Here is a 13744-nt window from a genome sequence, read left to right as displayed (position 1 = left end):
CGCACGATGTGGGCCGGTGAATGCCAGCCCCGGGATTTGGGAGTATACCAGACATAAGCTTGAAACCATTGCAAGGTTTGAATATAGTTTCTGATATTGTATCCGCTGTACGGTTGGAATTGGTTGATGAGGTCTCGCTTAGAAAGTTGTTGTTTTTCCTCATTGGGAATGTATACTGCGGGTTGCTAATAACGTTGCTCAACCACTTTCAATGGGCACTTTCAGTATCGATATTTCATAATATCTTCTTCCTGTCAATTAAATTCTGGCCCGTATTTAAATTGGACATCCAGATCGCTGTTAAATTCCCTCGCAACACCTTACATCCTACACTCTGCACTTCCAAACTTGGCATACAACCCAGCATTTCCAAGGATCCAGATGTTTTGCAAGTTTCTTCCTACTCCGTTTTAATTCCACTCTCCACCTTTTGAGTCTGTCAATTATACAGACCAAGAATAGAGGTGCCAGGATATAACCACAGCAACCGGCCCAGCACGTGGCGACCGGCTAAAAATCGGCGTGTCCATCGGAATGGAATCCTCTTGTTCGAGTGGCAACCGGGCTTCGAGCACTTCGACACATACCACACACACGACGCGATGGCAACAAAGCTATGCAGCTGGCCTGCCTCATAAATGCCAGTCTCACGAAGTCATGGTTGCTATCCTCCTGCCACACTTTTTTTTTTTTCTTCGTAACGCGAACCGTGAATCTACATTAAGTCTGCCACCTCCCCTGAGCCTTGTCCTATCATGATGTCTGCTTTTATGCTCATGTGGGGCGAATACGCGGTTGTCTTCACACCTAAACACCTTGATTATATGGGGAAATGAATCAGAGCTTCGGCCGGTATTCCATGTGGTTAATCATCTACTCTCAGCTGGTTCCATGTCTTCCCATCTTGATACACGCTCAATCAAGCTGCCATCGATGCTTGACTATATCCTTCTCAGCCATGAATCTGGTTAAAGCACAATGACGCCGCCACCTAACCGCACTTGGGTAGAAGATTTAAGCCGCAAAACTCGGTCTATGATCACCGCCATGGACTGTGGAGCAGAGTACCGTCTCTGCGATAACTATTGAATTGTCATGAACCTCCTATAATTATTTATCTCGTCACCTTGTTAGGAACTACGTACTACAGCTTCGCTGTCTCAACTAAATATGCAAAGACACTGTTGATTGTACGGAGATAAGTCGGACTCGGCGATCGGACTCGGGAAATGGTGGAGCGGTCGGGGCTAAGGCGCAAAGCTGACGGAGACATCGGACATTCATTTCAATTCCTCTTTTGTTTCAATTGAAATAATTTCGAAGAGAATGAGCCAGCGGCTGAAGCAGCTACTCTGCGCTCATGACTAAATTGATCACCTTTCACCCTTACAAAGGCGGCATGTCCAATCCTCCTCGTCTCCGCCGACGACCGGCTGTGTAGGTTGCACCCCTCCGGTTGGCGAGCGCGCTGACCACTTTCATGCAGTTCGTGTACTCTCTGCAGGAGACGCAAGATCCGATGTAATCGGGAAACTCCTTGTAGCAACTGTGCGCGGTCAAAGAACTCGGTCTGTGCCTACGATAATGTAACTGTTCCGCCTCGGCAACCGTCTCCAAGCCATGGCCGAATCACGGAGCCAAACTTGGCCGCAGTGGCTCAGGACCATCACTCTTTAAGCCCGGCTGGTCAAGCTTCCAGCATAAGCAGGGGATCCACGGTCCCGAGCCAGCCTTCAGCATCGTTAGTCGCCAACTCAACGGTCGTATCAACCCCAACCAGCCACTCATCGGCCCGGGAGATCGAGTCCATGAGGACTAAGATTAGACAACTGGAGGAGCAGTTGTCACAAGCCACGCAGATATCCAACCCATCTCCTGCCTCCGTCCCCAATACCGACACAAACACAATGAGCTCAAACTTGGCAGGCACATTCCACTGGCATTATGAAATGGGCGACTCTGGCCGCCCTGAGCCCGTCCACCGCAACGTCAGGCACAAGACCCGCCTGTTTGGTCAGAGCCATTGGGTAAATGGTTTGACAGAGGTACGTTATGGTGACCTTGAAAAAGCTTCCTGGGTAGCTAAGTGACTAATTCATGGTTAGCTGCGAGATGTCTTGGAAATTATGGAACCACTTTTACGAGACGGGACGCGAAAAGCCTCATACAACCTACAGCGATGTAAAAGCCTGGCCAAGATCATCAAGGCACGCCGCGCTCCCACATGGCCCACTCCCCCCACGTCCGATATACCCCCAAAAGAGGTCGCGGATACGTTGATCGAGTGCTATTTGCGGACTTTTGAGACCATCTATCGGGTTTTACATGTTCCAAGCTTCCGAAGAGACTACGAGGCGCTCTGGGTGTCCGAAACGGAGCCAAACACTGCATTTTTAGTTCAACTCAAGCTCATCCTCGCCCTTGGAACAATTGCACACGATGAACAATTTTCTCTTCGCACCTCTGCCGTCCGATGGGTGTACGAGGCCCAAACATGGCTTTCCGAACCAGAGTTCAAGTCCCGACTCAACATCCAGTTCCTGCAGACCAACATCTTACTCCTGCTTGCGCGGGAGAATATCGGGGTCAACGGAGGCTCGGCCTGGATTTCGGCCGGTGTCATCCTTCGAATCGCCGTTCTCATGGGGCTACATCAGGACCCTGCATGTCTGCCTCAAGGGACGACATTTGCCCTTGAAATGCGTCGCAGGATGTGGAATGTCGTGTTGGAGATCACCCTACAGTCCAGCATGGAAGGCGGCGCGCCGCCGTTACTCTCACTGGACGATTTTGACACCGAGCCCCCGGGCAATTTTGACGACGACCAGCTCATGGCACAAGATCCAATCCCGAAGTCAGAACACGAATTCACTGGCATGTCGATGGTCATCGCGCTTCGAAAGATGTTTCCGCTCCGTCTTGCCATTCTTAAGTACCTGAATGGCCTGAGCTCGCATTCCACATATGATCAAACCCTCCGGTTCGATGCTCAAATCAGAGCATCGTATAAGACCTTGTGCCAGATATTGCAGCAATATAAGTCGACTAGTGGCGCCTCGCCCTCCCGCTTCGAAATCTGCACACTAGACTCCCTCATGTGCCGCTATCTGTCCGCGCTGCACGTTCCATATTTGGGCGCTGCCATCCACGAGATCGCCTACGCATACTCCCGCAAGGTTGTAGTCGAGACCGCTCTCAAAGCATGGTATGTGATGTATCCGCCGTCACCATCGGTCGTGATGGCTGCATCGCGCCCCGACCCGGGGTCATTTAGCCGGGATGATTTTGCACGGTTCGTGACGTGCGGCTCAGGCCAGCATCGCCATATTGCCGTGCAGGCGTGCTATCACATCGTCATCGAGCTCAAAACTCAGCTGCAACAAGAGGATAGTCTGGGTCCTGTCCCACTGCGCCCGGATCTGCTCGCTGTACTGCATGACGCAAAAGCATGGTTCATCCAGTCCATCCGGGCCGGAGAAACCAGCATCAAGTGTTATATGTTTATGGACATAGTGTTCGCTCTGCTGGATGGGCTCTCGCGCGGAGTTGCCAAAGATGAGCTGCCGGAAATGTTGGTCACGGCGGCGGAGGAGGCCGAGGATGTGTGTCTCCCGATTCTTGAGCAAATGGCGGGTCAAAGCCAGTTTGAGGAGAGTTTCGATGAGTTGGATAACATTTCGGGGACTGAGTTGCCTGACTTCATGGACGGCTGGGATTTCATGGTATGTCTATTGCTGCCGTCTACTTGGTCTTTTGCTTACGTTTTTAGATGCCGGATGCTAGCTTCGACTTTGGGATAACGGTGCCAACAAGCTGAAGGTTTGGTGCGAAAGATGATCAGATTGATCGTTCCTTTTGAAGGATTCTCGTGCTTAACTACCAAGAGGCAACTGGCAATCTATCCAGCGGTTGGCATGCGAATTGTAAGCATATTTTTCTATTCATATGAAAAGTCAACTGTTCATAAGCTGCGAGCTGATCTTAATGATATTCAGTTGTTCAATTGCCTTTCAAGAAATATAAGATCCGAAGTTACAGTCCCGCTGACTTGCCCGGGATATTGTTCCGACGAGGCAAGATGCAAATAGAAACCTTGGACATGAAGCGGCGAGACTTGATTACTATTGGCTCAATCAGTTTCAATTTATGCTGTCGATCGTCCACCGATGAAGTGGTGGATACGCAGTTGTGGAACCATGGCTGGAGATATATCTCGGCCACGCCTCAGTGAGCTCATCGCAATGTAGCAACACAACGAGATGGTCAACATGGCCCATTCAACACACTTCTTCCTGCTGAACAATTTCTGGTTTCCGAACAGCAAACAAGCAGAAATACGGACATCGCCGATAAACTGCGGCTTATACCACAGAGCCAGGCTGGTTCAAAGTAAGAGCAGTTAACAAGCAAACCCTCTTTTACAAAAAAAAAACTTTATTGTGGCGGAGAATCTAATAAACTAGAAAGCAGCTTCAATGTGGGCGAAATAGTGCAGAATCGTCATGTCCGAGCAGGAGAGCAACGAGGTATCATCACTCAGCAGCGACAGCCACCGATCTGGAGAACCCGAGAAGATCAGCGATCTGCCCAGCGAGCAAAATGGCAGAGAAGACAAATCCCAAGACGCCCCGCGGGCTCGCGTGCGCTTTCGATCCAACGCCAGCTACATGCAGGATATTCCGCACTACCCGCCGCCTGAGGATGCCCGAGCCGAATGGGATCGGTCTCAGCGCGAGGGTCAGCCCCATCGCCCGTCGATGCCGTACTCGCACGAGTCGGCTGATATCACCGACACGCCACTGCAAGACCGTGCACCGTCCGAGCAAGCCGACGGCGTGACGGATGAAAAGGCGGCCGAGCAGAAACCCCCCGAAAAAGAGAAAAAGCCGATCTGGAAACTCGAACGACTGGGTCTACAGACTCTGCGGGAGGGATGGAAAGCCACGGGGCAGGCGATGAAACAAAAGGCGTTGCGTGTCGGAGAGCTGATGGGCCGGCCGACGTCTGGAGGAGACGATCTACATCCCGGTCTGTACCGAGCCGAGTGGGCGTCCGGGGGCGAAGTGCCACTGTCGGATGTCACGGACAACAAGCACAAGACTGATGAAGAAAAGCGGCAGCATCAGGGAGTCAGTAGCTCCGAGGCGCACCGGCTCGTTCGTGACTTGACCCAGGACCACTCCGCTAAGCGGCGTAAGGCCCGTGGGAAGCCGTATCCGCAGGGAGGCACCGACATCTCGGGTGGAGAGGACGAGTCCGGGCTTGAATCGGGGCTGCGGTATCGAGCTGGCGGAGGTGGGATTCTCTCGCAGCTGATTAAGCTGAATGGCGGAAATCAGCAGCAACAGGGCGGCAGTGGTAGTCTGTCTCGTTCCACAAGCCAGTCCTCTACGGATTCCACGCCGCGTGGCCCTGCGTCTGGCGTGAGCTCAGGCGCTACGACGCCTAAAAAGGAAAAGCCGAAGTGGTATAAGAAGCCACAGAACGGGTCCACGTCGACCCTGATTGGAGCTTCGGGGGGAGTATGAGCGGAGCGAGCACGCCTGTATCCAGTGAAGTGCTTTCTGCGGCATCTAAGCGACGTGGCAAGCAGTCCAACCGCAAGATGCGACTGGAAGATGAGATCCGAGTCACGGTGCACATTGCAGAAATTATCTGTCGGCAGCGCTACATCATGCAGCTGTGCAGAGCCTTGATGGCGTTTGGGGCTCCGACCCACCGTCTGGAAGAATATATGCAGATGACGGCTAAGGTGCTCGAGGTCGACAGCCAGTTCTTGTATCTGCCCGGCTGCATGATCATGTCGTATGACGATCCGTCGACTCGCACAACGGAGGTGAAACTCGTCCGCGTGGCGCAAGGCGTGGACCTGGCGCGTTTGTCGGACACCCATCTAATCTATAAAAATGTCATCCACGACGTTATTGGCGTCGAAGAAGCCATCCAGGAGCTGGACGAGGTCATGAAAAAGAAACCGCGCTTCAACAAGTTTATTGTCGTTATTGTCTACGGCGTGGCCACTGCCACTGTAGGCCCATTCGCGTTCAATGCCAGGCCGATTGATATGCCGGTCATTTTCCTGAATGGCTGTCTAGTTGGAGCCATGCAGCATGTTGCAGCGCCTCGTTCAGTGCTATATTCCAATGTCTTTGAGGTAACATCGACAGTGGTCACATCCTTCCTGGCACGCGCCTTCGGCAGTATTCCACGCGCCGTGGTGGATGGAAAACGACAGTACCTGTTTTGCTTCTCGGCCATTTCACAAGCCTCAATTGCACTGATCCTGCCGGGATTCCTGGTACTTTGCAGTAGCTTAGAGCTACAGTCCCACCAAATCATCGCTGGCTCGATCCGAATGGTGTACGCGATTATCTTCTCTCTCTTCCTCGGGTACGGGATCACTGTCGGTACAACAATCTACGGTCTAATCGACAACGGCGCAGTCTCTGCAATCGAGTGTCCCAAAGAAGGCGCCTTTGCCAGTCCCTACGTGGCCAGATTTCCCTTCGTGACCATCATGACGGTGTGGCTTTTAATCATCAACCAAGGCAAATGGAAACAACTGCCGCCCATGACCATCATCGCGCTGACGGGGTATATCACCAACTACTTCAGCACTAAGAAACTCGGCTCCAACTCGCAGGTTGCCAACACCGTCGGCGCGTTTACTATTGGTATCATGGGAAACTTGTACAGTCGGCTGTGGCACGGTCATGCGGCCACGGCGATTCTTCCGGGTATTTTCATTTTGGTGCCCTCCGGACTGGCGGCGACGGGGTCTTTGATCTCTGGCGTGCAATCCGCAGACCAGATTCGGCAGAATGTCACATCCCATAACCAGGGTAGTTCGACGCCTGGAGCCGGGTTGGCCGCGAGTAGCTCGGTGTTTAGTTTGGGGTTTGGTATGATTCAGGTGGCGATTGGGATTACGATTGGCTTGTTCATTGCGGCACTGGTTGTTTACCCGTATGGAAAGCGGCGTAGTGGACTATTCAGTTTCTAGTTGATTTGGATACTTGCATTGAGGATCACAGCTGTGTTGCCTCTCAGTCCAAGCATTGCTCGGGGTTCTACCTGTGGGTTCGAGTGGGTTCTTCAAGAACCAGTCGTACATTTATGGTATTCGCCTCCTACAGGCGAGTTCAGACGATCCAGACAAAGATCTTCAGCTGCGCCATGTTCTCGTACTCGAAGTGACGATGTGACCGTAAGGGGTCCCCTAAGCCCCCTCCAATGCGCCAAGCCAACAAGCAGCCAGACACCCGGGCACACCCCGTACACTTCCAACTTCTTGACAGTATTTCCTCACAGAGAGACCGCCCAACTCGTGAAAAGACACCAAACAAGGCAGGTGTTGTCTCGCACCCCATCCACCCCAAGTCCGCTTTCCCCGTAACCCCAGGACAGGAGTCAGCCCCGAGACTCGGCTGCATTGGCATCTGCAGATACGAAGGAGATCATTGGATAGCTATACCCAGGAACACACTAGTCGACCTCACCGAACCCCTGTGGCTGCATGTCTGATGTTGCACCAGCCAGAGAACACGAGCTGGAATGGATAGAATCACACAAGTCGAATCAACCACCCCTACATTCCTCCCGCATTCTGCGTGTTGCGCCGAGTCCAGATGTGGGATATAGATCTGACACGAGGACATCAATACGAGACGCCATGTCGATCATGTGGTTGGAAGAGGCAGGGTGCGAGGGTGATTGTAAGAGCCGAATATCTAGTAGAAAGAAACAAGTATAAATACCCCGTTCTCTTCCATCTCAGCATGCAGACACAACTCGAAGAACAATTCGACTCCAGTGCCTCTTCCACATCCATATCTACAAACCAACTCCTACTACTATCCACTTATCTATCTCCACCTTTATTCAATCCCAAAATGAAAACCAACATCCTCCTCCTGCTCACCCTCGCCGCCGGCATCATGGCCGCCCCAGCCGAAGACGCCGACGCCAACGCCGACGTCCACACCAACGACCTCAGCCAGCGCGGCAGCTGCTACCACCCCAGCTCGTGTGGCCGTGCTTGGGCTGGGAAGTGTGAGGATTACTGTGGCTCGCGGGGGTTCTCGCATATGACCGGCGATGGATGTGGCTTCCTTGCTAAGAAGTGCTGCTGCAGCCGGAAGTAAATACCTCGATCAGAGGAAGATGGTCATTATTGGGTGGCGTGAGATTTTCAGTGGAGGTTGTCCTTGAAGATTGTCAGAGTGGTGGAGAGATGAAGGAGAATGTGTGGCTGGGCTGGGAGCATATGGCATCTGTCAATTTCCATGTCATTTACTGAATAGCTGATTCGCTCTTGCACTCTTTTCCATTCAGGAAGTTTGAAGAAAATACAGTTGTTTCCTGTGTGACTATCGAATATATATTTATGGATAGATGCTGTCAGCATGAGTCAGATAAGTGTTTCAAACTGGAAGCCAGTTCATATAAGCTGTCTGAGTGGTTGGCCCAACTCGATAGGACAGGAGGCAGGAGTATGGCTTAGTTTAATCCACTGCAAATATGAAAATCTAATTGATTCACGTCCAGCATGTTCTATGGGAAAACATCTTCGCAATGCCATGCACTCATCATATATCAGCGACCAGTCGCCGACTGTTCATACAAAACCACAGATAATTCTCCAGGACTCAAGAGTCCCAAAAAACCAGTCTGCTATATCTATTTGTTACTTCCCGGTGTATCTGTCCGGGTGGTCGTCTGATCCTGCCAGACGGCAAATCCCCAAAGCTCAAGCAGATGTCGCTCGCGGTCGATTAAGAGACGGACTCCCGTCTTTTTCAGGAACCTCTGGGCGTGGTTCAAGAGGCATGTGTGATTTGATCGGGAGGATGCAGAGAGTCGGAGGATGATCTCGGGGGTGAGGGTGATTTGATCAGGGATGCTCGATTGGGTTGACATGTCAGAGAGGAGATGCCTGGTCTTTTTGTCGCGGGCGAGACTTTCACAGTAGGCATCGAGAATGCGGTTGTGGACGATGAAATTGAGACTCGACTCGAACGAGTCGAGTTGGAGGATCGTGGTCGGAAGGCATGCGTCCGGGTCCGCTAGACCGCGCTGTATCGCAATCACATACTCCAGGTCCTCGAGGATGGGCGTTAACTGCACGTTTGCCGGGGAGATATCGCTAAGCAGCGGTCGGTCGTAGCCCAACTTCTTGCGCCAGAAATAGTTGCACAGGATCAGCGAGATAATACATGGGATGAGCACGACGTAGCCCCACCAGCGCTCGGCAGTCACCATTGAGGCGGCACCGGCCACGAGTCCATTCAAGCCATTGGCGACGGCGTGCCACTGGAAGCGACGGAATCGCACGTGCAGCCGGCGCCGGATGTCGTCGCTCGGCTCCCGTGCAGTAACCGCGGCATCGTGCGACCAGAATCGATAGATCAAGCAGACTGACCAAGCGGCGTTGGCCAGTCCAAACAACGCAGCCAGGCCATTACCAATGTACCCCGAAAGCAAGTTGCTCGCCTTGAAGACTCGGGGATTGGCACCGCCAATCGCCATCAACGTCCCTACTCCGACGAGAATCGACCCGAAGCCCAGCAGCAAGTCCATGACAATGCGGTCCACAATTTCTGTCCCCAGCTCGCGCACACTGACCCCGAGCCGACTATCAATCAGTCGGGCCAGTTCCACATTCTTGTCATGATACTGGCGCAGGCGTTGTAAATGGGTCCTCTCGGCTCGTAGCAGCTTCACGTTCTTCCAGCTCAACCGAAAGTCCTGCACCGCAACCAGCACCATCGCCAAAGCCAATGTACCACCAATGCCCATGAGCACTGCGGCAAACCGCGGGACAGGAATTTCATTCCAGACGTTGGCTGCAAAGTCACCGGCATTGGCCAGCTCCAGGTAGCCAACACTTGCCAACAGACTATTTTTAAACTGTTGCTGATGATGCAGCCGGAATATGCCCCGCCGACGGACCAAAGTAACCTGGTCTTTTGTGGACTCGAAGGTTTCCTGCCATGTGATATCGCTGGCTTCGCGGAGGAGTTTGGGGACGACGGGCGGGGACTCGAGAACGGAGAGTTCGACATCGGTTGTCATGGCCCTTGGTGAGGACGGTCGGTGGTGGTGGTGGTGGGCAGGAGACGGGGTGATGAGGGTGTCGGAGGAATCAGCCGGCGTGGCCATGGTGGGAGTCGGTTGTATGTCAGAGACCACAGCTTACATGCCTCGGTTTGTCCCCACCTAGGTAGGTAGACTGCGTACAACCGACTCACAGGGGTGAGCCTGGTACTGAGAAGGGAAGACGGGGGGGGGGGGGGGGGGAGAGGAAAGGAAAGGTGGGAGAGTGGGAGAGTGAAGGGAGGCAAGAAGCCACGCAAGCCCAAAATTGGGGGAACCAGCAGATCCCCAATCATCGCTCCACCGGTGGAGCTTGGCGTAGCCCTGTAGGGCTGAGGATCGACTCGCACATTGCTTGTTCTTTCGAGTTTACGCGAATCCACCTGCAGGCATCTGCATTATTCATTTATCCGATTTTTGGAATACTTATTTTTGCTGTTCCCTACCGGCGGCCTCATCATGTAACGCATCAGCACCAGGCCATGCACGATCATGAACATCACTTGTTTTATAATAAAAAAGCAGTCTAAAAATACATATCCCGAAAATATAAGCATCTATGCCTCTTTCGACGACTTGACTCCAACTGCTTTGGACGAGCAGAGAGCGCGAATCAGTTTGGCGCCTGCGCTGGTCATGTCACTCGAGGACCCATTCCAAAATTCAGCCTCACGATCACCGCGCAGCAAATCGTCCTGGGGTTGCTCAATGCTTGGTATGGGGCTGCCACCCGGGGAAGGCATAGCCTCGGTGTTGGAGCTGTAGACATTGACCTTTTCGTTGAAACGCACCCGTGGGCGCACACGGGTCGGCGAGTCCCCAGAGCCCGGAGACCCGTTCCTCGACATGCTCGCCATGAGAAAGCTCTTCCGCACAACGTACCGACGATCCTCTTCGCGACGGATGGTGCCAGAAAAGATCTTCTCCAGCGCGGCGTTGGCGGTAAACCGAGCCGCGAGGTAGAGCTGCTCGGTGATGAACATGGTCAGCAGCAGTGAGGACAGTCGCACCTCAGAGATAGGCCCGCGGTAGACGTGCACAATCGCTGCAGTTGAGAGTGTCCCCAGCCAAGCAAGGAAGTCCAGTCCCAATAGACATGGCCCGATCGAGTCCGCCCGGATGGGTGGCGGGCGTTGGCACTCGAGGGTGAGCTTGAAGAAGTCGCCTCGCAGCTCCAACCAGTTGTTCACCAGGAATCCCAGTGGCACAAGTGGCCAGGCCACGCCAAACAGGGCCAGATACCCAAACTGCACACACATCTCCAGGATGTCCTCTTCAACCTTGTACTCTTCCGCATCAGCCTCGCCGCGAAGCCTGGTCATGAATGAGGCTTCATCGGGCGGGTCCATGAGAAGCAGATCAGCCGCCTTGGAGGCACTGCGCTTGCGATGGAACCCGGCCTGGCGATCCCGGTAGTCGCGCCATTTCTGCCACAGCGCGTGTTTGATATAAGGCAAGATAATCTCCTCGCCGAAACTGAGCACCTGCGCTGTCATTGACAGGTAGATCACCTCTTGCTGGAAGCGGTTCGTGTCTACCTCGAACTCTTTTTGGGTGCTGAGCAGCTCAGGTTTGAGGCCGGTCCTCCGCAAGATATCCAAGTGAGGAACAATGGATTTTCCAAAAGGCACGTAGACGTATGCTGTCAGGATTGTCGGCAGGAACGATGTGATGAAGTTCATGACAAATGTCTTCTGGGTCTGGGCAAGATCGTACTGGTCCTGCGTGCGGTAGTTTTCATAGTCCGTCAGACGAATGGCGATACTCGTCAGCATCGAGGTGATGGCAGGCAGAGACAAGGAGAAAAGGACTGTGGGCAGGAATTCCAAGTATTCCTTGAACGGACCAGCGTAGACTTCTGAGATAAACACCTCCGACGCAAACGTCACAACGATCAGGCTGCCGAGTGCCACAGCTGCGACGGACGCAAATGGGACGAGGAGTAGTTGGCGTAGGAATTGTTTCCACCCTGGAAACACTCGCTTGGTCTGCCCTGTGATGCGGTCCTTGACTTCTTTGTCCCACTTATATTGGATTCGGTTGACCTTCAATCGCCCGACTCCCTTGACGCCCCATCGCAAGCTGAGATCTGCCTCGCGGATCTTCCAGTATTCGACAAACACGATGCACCAAATGCAGAGAAGCGCACCATAAGTAATGGAGTATGGACCCAAGTATAGCCACCCGACGATCCCCAGTGCAGCGGGCACAACCAAAAACAGCGAGTAGCAGTGAATGAAAGCGTAGTAGAAAGCGACCTGTCAAGAAAAGCTAGCATTAACATATGTACCCGCGAGATGTAAATGGAAAGCAGACACTCGAAATACCGACCTTTTCCCCAAACAGCGCACGAATGGTATCCAAGTCCTTCGTGGTCAACATAGTCTTCCGGCTCCATTGTCGTAGGAGTTTTGAACAGGCCTCCCGGTCATGCAGTGGAAACGAGGCGGTAATGTTTTCCCACTTGCCAAACCCCGGCGTGATGCCCGCACCACCCAGTTCCTTCTGCCAGGTGACCGCGTGGTACACCGAACGATATTCTTCCGCCGGTGTTTCGGCATCGGCCATGGCGTTTTGGTCTCCAGCAGGCAGGCTGTGGGTGATTCCAAACAGCCAGTCTTTGATTCTGTAGAGATCAGGAGGTCAGCCAACAGCCCGACACAAAAATATGAGGTGCTAACACTCACCTCGACTTGTGGATCATGTTCCCCAGGTGATCTCGGGGAACTCGAATGCAAACCAACAGCGACGCACCATGTCCATGGCGGACTTGTACTCGAAGACCTGCTTCGTTCAAGTCGTGGAGGAGCGTGCGGTATTTCTCTATTGCTTCTGCTTGGTCTGGGGGATCAACGTCAGTATGTCTCTGCCTTACAGCCAAGGATCTCCCCATGCAGCTCCTTACCGAGATCATCAAACTCATATTTGAGCACCCAGTCCACTCCCAGGTTATCGTTCTCTTCCTCGTCTTCGGGGCCGTACCCTGCGAGCCAAGACATCTTGGATGAGCTGGAAATGGGCTGACAGGTACACGACAATCACCAGCAACGACCAGATCGGTGTCCCTTTAGCTGGGCAAAGTTGGCATTGGGAGAAACTGTCTCAACTCCAAGAATCGGAAATTGGAGAAGACAAGGAATGCCCAGAGGGAAAATGTGGGGAGATTTCGTGTTACTAGCCGGTTCCACCACGGCTCAATGAGGCAATGGGCACAGTCTTACCCTGTCCACCGGTCGCTGATCCGTTGATCTCATCGCGCATCCAACACCAGTCCACCCTCTGCCAAAGAAGGCTGTTATTGAACCAGCGCACTATATCTTATCCGGCCTTTCTGAACATGCGAATTACACACCAACCCTCCTTTGATGGAGCTGGTTTCCAAGAGGGAGATGACCCACGGGCCAAGCTTCAGCCCTACGAGGCGGTGATTACGCGACCCTCGTCACTCAACAAAGACACCTGGGAATCCTTGAATACCAGAAACTTGGAGCCTCCGTTGTCCCCGAAAACAATCAGGGTTTTCTTCCGTGCAGGAACCTAATTCTTCACTTGAAAAGATGCATCTGCAGCCCTCGAATTGTGGCACCACACACCTGCACGATGCCTGCCAACTGGCCGAGGGGCCTTGGGAATAAATCCACCACGCTAA

At 53.1% G+C, this 13744-nt stretch overlaps 5 protein-coding genes across 5 annotated transcripts; 3 read left to right on the top strand and 2 right to left on the bottom strand.

Moving 5' to 3' along the window:
• Positions 1-1907: 1907 nt before the first annotated feature.
• NUU61_003563 (fungal specific transcription factor domain-containing protein) lies at positions 1908-3817 on the top strand (the record flags this gene model as incomplete). The annotated part of the gene is made up of 3 exons (XM_056654145.1): positions 1908-2045; positions 2106-3722; positions 3770-3817. The coding sequence occupies 3 exons, from the start codon at positions 1908-1910 to the stop codon at positions 3815-3817; spliced, it is 1803 nt and encodes a 600-aa protein (XP_056512172.1).
• Positions 3818-4502: 685 nt separating this feature from the next.
• Positions 4503-7003, top strand: NUU61_003562 (threonine/serine exporter family protein; the record flags this gene model as incomplete). Its single annotated transcript, XM_056654144.1, is given in 2 exon segments — positions 4503-5494; positions 5512-7003. The coding sequence occupies 2 exon segments, from the start codon at positions 4503-4505 to the stop codon at positions 7001-7003; spliced, it is 2484 nt and encodes an 827-aa protein (XP_056512171.1).
• An 889-nt stretch (positions 7004-7892) lies between these two features.
• On the top strand, positions 7893-8144 carry NUU61_003561 (uncharacterized protein; the record flags this gene model as incomplete). Its single annotated transcript, XM_056654143.1, has 1 exon — positions 7893-8144. One exon carries the CDS (start codon positions 7893-7895, stop codon positions 8142-8144), a length of 252 nt encoding a protein of 83 aa, XP_056512170.1.
• A 535-nt stretch (positions 8145-8679) lies between these two features.
• NUU61_003560 (uncharacterized protein) lies at positions 8680-10161 on the bottom strand (the record flags this gene model as incomplete). Its single annotated transcript, XM_056654142.1, has 1 exon — positions 8680-10161. One exon carries the CDS (start codon positions 10159-10161, stop codon positions 8680-8682), a length of 1482 nt encoding a protein of 493 aa, XP_056512169.1.
• Positions 10162-10652: 491 nt separating this feature from the next.
• Positions 10653-13094, bottom strand: NUU61_003559 (anoctamin family protein; the record flags this gene model as incomplete). The annotated part of the gene is made up of 4 exons (XM_056654141.1): positions 10653-12353; positions 12427-12721; positions 12783-12936; positions 13001-13094. The coding sequence occupies 4 exons, from the start codon at positions 13092-13094 to the stop codon at positions 10653-10655; spliced, it is 2244 nt and encodes a 747-aa protein (XP_056512168.1).
• Positions 13095-13744: the final 650 nt, after the last annotated feature.

This window comes from Penicillium alfredii (assembly GCF_028826965.1).
Source record: "Penicillium alfredii strain IBT 34128 chromosome Unknown utg000005l_segment0_segment0, whole genome shotgun sequence".
NCBI classification, from domain to species: domain Eukaryota; kingdom Fungi; phylum Ascomycota; class Eurotiomycetes; order Eurotiales; family Aspergillaceae; genus Penicillium; species Penicillium alfredii.
Note: the sequence above shows the minus strand (reverse complement) of the source record. Positions and strands in the feature narration are given on the sequence as shown.